Raw genomic sequence first — 6,000 nt, forward strand, 5'->3', positions numbered from 1 at the left:
CGGGAGAAGTGAGGCAACCACAGGAATGACCTGGATGAGAGACAACGGTGTCTCCCCTACTGTCGTAGCCACAGAGGTTGGACCCTGGGTCTACACTGCAGGGGATAAACAGCAGACAGTATGTGCTGAGAAAATGGATGTGCTGTGTCAAAGTGGAGTCAGGAAAGACTCAGAAGTCTAGGGCACCAGGAACTGAAGAGACGTAGTTGCCATTTACTGAGATGCAAAAAAACTGCAAGAGAAAGAGGCTTATGTTATGTTGTGGACATGTCGTGTTTAAAGCATCTACTAGTCATTCAAGAAGAGATGGCAAATAGGCTTCTACACGTATGACTGGGGAGTGCAAAGCAAAGATAGGGACTTAAGATATGAATTGAGAGTAATCAACCTAAACATATGCAAAGTCATGAGATTAAAGGCTAATAGCCAAAAGGGGACTGGGTGACTTGTGGACAGAGGTAGAAAGCCAGATCCCTGATCCCTGAGGCAATCCTGGCAGAGAGACACTGAGGAGATAGGGACAGGAGGAAGGCTGTTGTTCAGCCTTTCACACCTTCTCGTTCCTATCACAGAGCCCCCGAGGCAGGACTGGCTGCACTGAGGGCTGCACCTTCTTCACAGCAGGTGTGCAGGGACTGACCGTCTTCCTTGGTCCATTTCCACAGCCCCGTTGCTAAGCCCCCTTCTTCAAGGATTTCAGGCAGCCCTTAGAGCCTCCAGAAACCTCTGTCATCTGTGGGCCTCCCATGTTCTATGCCACCACAATTTATGTCGCTTGGGCAAGACACTTGGAACCTATGCCTATCTACACGGACAGCAAAAAGTGTTCAACAGTAGCTCAGCCTGGAATGGAATTAGGGCTGAGTTTGTATTTAGGGCCTTCCCATAGGTGCATGGTTGTGGGAAATTATTATATGCAAGGATTTCTTCTGAGTCATCAATAACCATCTGAAAACATTTATGATGATTCCTAATACCTGATGGACAATTCAGAATAGACTCTTGAGGTTTATTTACTCTCACTCAGTTTGAGGAAGAATATACAAAATCAGAAAGAAAGAAAAAGTGAAAAGAAACAGAAAAGGCAACTTGAGATTTTAGGGAAGTGAACGCAGTGACTCGGATGAAAGCACTTCACACTTTCCTGGGAACTGTTACCCATTTGGAGTCTCACACTAGATGGTGTTCCTAGGTTTGACTCTGGAGAACACATTTAGGACCCTCTACTGCAGCGGTTCTCAACCTGTGGGTCGCGACCCCGGCGGGGGTCGAATGACCAAAACACAGGGGTCGCCTAAAGCCATCGGAAATACATATTTTATTTAAAAATGTATTGTAGAATAAATATGTATTTTCCGATGGCTTTAGGCGACCCCTGTGTTTTGGTCCTTCGACCCCCGCCAGGGTCGCGACCCACAGGTTGAGAACCGCTGCTCTACTGTTATAGGTGCTCTCCTGCCACTAGTGTGAATTGACTTTAACTTTTTTTCTTCTTAAAGAGAGTAAGCATCACCAGCTTACCTTGCCCCCTCAGTTGTCAGTCTCTAGCCCCAGAATTCCCAATGCTAACCTTTTGTTAGATCAGTTTATTTCTGACTTCAATAGTTTCCCAATTCTCCAACCTTCAAGCTGCCCGATTCTCCTCACCACAACTAACCTACTCTGAACTATCCTTCAGCATCCTGGAAGTCTGATGAAACTCCATCTGTCTCTTATCAGACTTTCCACCCTTAATTTCCAGATTCCACAAATGCATGCCCTTTGCTGCCTCTCACCCCTTTGCTAGTCAACTGTGTTTTGTTTTGTTTTGTTTTGACAGAGACATTGAGAGTCAGAGAGAGGGACAAATAGGGACAGACAGACAGGAAGGGAGAGAGATGAGAAACATCAATTCTTCATTGCGGCACCTTAGTTGTTCATTGACTGCTTTCTCATATGTGCCTTAATTGGGGGGCTACAGCAGAGTGAGTGACCCCTTGCTCAAGCCAGTGACCTTGGGCTTCAAGCTAGCGACCTTTGGGCTCAAGCCAGCGACCATGGGATCATGTCTATGATCCCATGCTCAAGCCAGCAACCCCACGCTCAAGTTGGTAAGCCCACACTCAAGCTGGATGAGCCTGTGCTCAAGCCAGCAGGTTTCAAACCTGAGTCCTCCACGTCCCAGTCTGACGCTCTATCCACTGCGTCACAGCCTGGTCAGGCCCAACTGTCTTTTCCTCTATACTACCTTCACCAGACATGGGACCTCAAAGTTTTCTGTTACTTTTCCTAAAGAAAGCTAACATCATTCTGTAGCCTTTAACAAAACCTGATTGACGGCGTGGGGACGAAAACCGAACAGCTGACGTCAGATGTCCACTACTTTTAGATTCCCTCAGCCACGCTCCTTCAGGGAGCCTTCTCCTCTCTCTCCTTCATCACAGAATAGGAGCCCTTTTCAAGAAAAGCCAGAGCTTCCCCCCACCCCCAACCAGAGTACTAGATAGTATCACAAATGAACCAATCACAGACCTGGTGATCTGACCCCCCAAAGAAGACAACTTTCTCCCTTAGTGTTAAGTCTAGAAACTCAGAAATCTATGGACCATTTTGAATTTTCTTTGCATAGCCAAAAACACAATGCATTTTCCCAGAACAGAAAAAAAAATATGCCAGCTGTCTGTTCAACTTTGCCAGCTTAGCACTTCTCGGTTCCATTTCTTACTGTTACTCTTCTATATGGCTGAATGATCCCAAATCTTCACTACTCTGGTTTAACCTCAAATGTCTGAAACTCAAAGCTGTTGTGAGTGTTAAAGTAGAAAATGCATGCAAACCCTTAGTACATTTGGTGTCTACTAAGTGCTTAATAAATGATAAAAATTTGTTGTTATCCTCACCCAACATAGCATTTAGTATGTTATCTGTGAATGTTCTAGAATGACAGTCCATTACTAAGCTCTGATGAATAGGACCTAATTAGTTGTCATCTTTTCATTTTCTGGAACTTTTAGCAAATAATAGGCACTTAGTAACTGTAATTTTGAATAAATCATCTCCTCTCTCAGTTCAAAAAGTATTTCTAGAATGTCCAAGATAGGTTCTCTGCATGATCTAGTGCAGGGGTCCCCAAACTTTTTACACAGGGGGCCAGTTCACTGTCCCTCAGACCGTTGGAGGGCCAGACTATAAAAAAAAACTATGAACAAATCCCTATGTACACTGCACGTATCTTATTTTAAAGTAAAAAACCAAAACGGGAACAAATACAATATTTAAAATAAAGAACAAGTAAATTTAAGTCAACAAACTGACCAGTATTTCAATGGGAACTACGGGCCTGCTTTTGGCTAATGAGATGGTCAATGTGCTCCTCTCACTGACCACCAATGAAAGAGGTGCCCCTTCCGGAAGTGCAGCGGGGGCTGGATAAATGGCCTCAGGGGGCCGCATGCCGGGGCTGTAGTTTGGGGACCCCTGATCTATAGGATCTTAAGTAATGATTCCTGTTCTCAAGTAGTTTCTAAAGCAGCACACAAATAATTACAAGACAAAGTTTAGTCATATGAGAAGTTAAAAAAAAAACTGCTAAGAGGCTCAAAGGCAGAAGAAAATCATAACAATGGCTTAGAGCAGTGGTTCTGAGTGTGGTCTGGGAACCCTCTGTGCAGGTCCTGAGACCTTTCCACAGGATCCACAAGGTCAAAATGATTTTTCAAAATAACACTAAGATGTTATTTATCTTTTTCATTTACTGTCTCGAGGAGTGTTCATTGGAGCACATGCTGCCACATGACCTGCGATAGTGCAACAGGCTGAATGCAGAAGCTCATAAAAGCACCCACTCTGCAGTCGAGGCAAGACATGAAGAGATCTGCAAAATGTGAAACCATGCCACTTTACTCATTTTTTTGTTTTGGAAAAGTTTCTTTTTCTACAGAAACTTGTTATTTCTGTTAACAAGGAATGGGTTTGTTTTTTTAAAATAAGTTAATACTTTAGAGATGTCTTAGTTTTGCTTTCTAACATGGCAAATATCAATACATATTGTATGTATGTAATATATAGAACTCACATGAAAAACTCTGGGGTCCTTAATAAAATTCTTAAGAGTTTAAAAGGAGTCTTGAGACCAAAAGTTCAAGAACCGCTAGGACAGCAGTTCCAAGCCTGGTAATAAGAAGATAGTTTCACTTATAGTTTAATGTTCCTGGTGAAGTCAAAAAGCGAGCTGCTTTGATGGAGGAAGAAGGTGAGTTCAGTTTCAGTCTTTCCCACCACCCTTCTCTCCCTACATAACAACCTTCATGATGAACTCCTGCACCCCAAACCCTTCCCTCTCATTTCTTTACTGCACTTTCTTCTTCTTAGGTCTCCCAGGTCTGTGTTCACCTGCCATTAGTTTGCATTTAGAGACCTTTGGAATTACTGCCCTATCAGAATGGTCTCCGGAGAGCCTCCCTTCTTTCAACATCCCCCCATTTCTCTCTTTCAGCGCAGGGAACAATCTCCCGGGGTCCAATCTCCAATCCCTCGCATTCCCAGCACTTTTCTGGGTTAAAACTCTCGGGAAGGTTACCGAATTCTCCCCACGTCCTTCCCTGGGCGCTCCATCCACGCCGGCCGACCCCGCACAGTCCCGCGCGGCCACGTCGCTCCCCAGCACCAGCCGGTGCCCCCAGCCCGGCGCCCCCTGCAGCCTCACCTGAGCCGCAGGCGCCCCCGGCTCCCTGCCACCTCCGCCAGCCTCCTCCAGCCGCGGCCCTCGGGAGCTCGGTCCAAGCTCCCGCTGAGCCTCCGCAGCAGCGGCTCCGGAAGACGGTTGAGGGTCGCGCTGCCCGGAGCTAGGAGCGGCTGCCCCGACGGCGCAACCAGAGGCAGCTGCGAGGCCGGGGGCGACAGGGCCTGCTGCGGGTCCCCACACAGCGGCATGTCCCGTGCCGGCGACGCCGCGACCGCCGCCGCTCCTGCCGGCCGCATCGCGGGCGTCGGCCCCACAGCACCTTCCGCTCGCCCCGGCGCCGCGGAGGCAGGGGCGGAAGGACGAATCGGGCTGCGCGGCTCCGCACCCACAGGAGGAAGCTCCGCTCCCCGCCCCGCGGAGACAGATTTGCTGGGGGGAGCCGGGTGGACCGGCCGCGCCAGCCCTGCCGAGGGGGCGGGGCGTAGGCGGGGGCGGGGCCGCCCCTGCGCGTGCGCGCTATCGCGCGCCTCCTTCGCCCTGCCCTGCAGAGGCGCGCGCTTCAAACCCAGGGAGGTGGAGTTCTGGCGGAGCAGGAAGGGTCTGGTGGCTGCCGCTGGAGGAGGAAGCGGTGGAGGAACTACGCCCGGGCGGCTCCGCTGCGACGAGGCAGCCTGCGGCGTCGGGGCTTCCCGAGACCGTGGGAGGAGGATTGCTTCACGTCAAGGGAGGGAGTGTTCGGCTCTCCATCGCCGGCCCCCGGCCGCGTCCTGCAGGGGCTGCGCTCCGCTGACTCAGTGACTTGCGTGTGCCCGGCGACGCCACCAGCACCCGCATTGGGCAACCTCAGCGGAGGCTTCCTTCTTTTAGGGATTGATGTGTGTGGCATTGTTAAGAGAAGTGGTGCTGGACGTCTGGATACTTAATGGAAATTGCCATTAAATCTGTGCCTAGACAAAAGAAAAAAAATTCACACGAAGAAAAACAGCTGTAGTGTATTTAAAAGATCTTGGAAATTACTGTTTTTTTGTGTGTTTTTTTCTTTTTGTTTTGTTTGTTTGTTTTACCAGGAATCGCCTGGTTTCCTTCCAAGCCAGACTGCCACCCATAATTTTCATAAATCAAAGCAGGCAACATTATAGATTGCGCTATTCTGGAACCGTCCAGCATAGGTAAAATAAACAAACGCTGACCGCACCTAAGCTCGCTCTCCCAATGACGGCAGCATTCACGGTCGTCACGGAAAACTTAAGGGTCGTTTTGGACAAAAGCAGCAACTTACAAAGTGTGATCAGGTAGCTCCCAGACACAAGGCTTCCTGGCCCAATTTCTGGTGCATT

The 6,000-nt window shown here is 48.6% G+C and overlaps 1 protein-coding gene across 2 annotated transcripts in view; it reads right to left on the reverse strand.

Moving 5' to 3' along the window:
* MALT1 (MALT1 paracaspase) overlaps nucleotides 1–5,111 on the reverse strand; it is a 65,032-nt gene extending 59,921 nt beyond the window's left edge. For both annotated transcript variants that reach the window (XM_066246516.1, XM_066246515.1), the window contains exon 1: nucleotides 4,685–5,111. In XM_066246516.1, the coding sequence (XP_066102613.1) occupies nucleotides 4,685–4,959 (275 nt within the window). In that variant the 5' untranslated portion in view covers nucleotides 4,960–5,111. The remainder of the gene's footprint in view (nucleotides 1–4,684) is intronic.
* Between the last annotated feature and the right edge of the window lie 889 nt (nucleotides 5,112–6,000).

Source organism: Saccopteryx bilineata, chromosome 11 (genome assembly GCF_036850765.1).
Source record: "Saccopteryx bilineata isolate mSacBil1 chromosome 11, mSacBil1_pri_phased_curated, whole genome shotgun sequence".
Lineage (NCBI taxonomy): Eukaryota > Metazoa > Chordata > Mammalia > Chiroptera > Emballonuridae > Saccopteryx > Saccopteryx bilineata.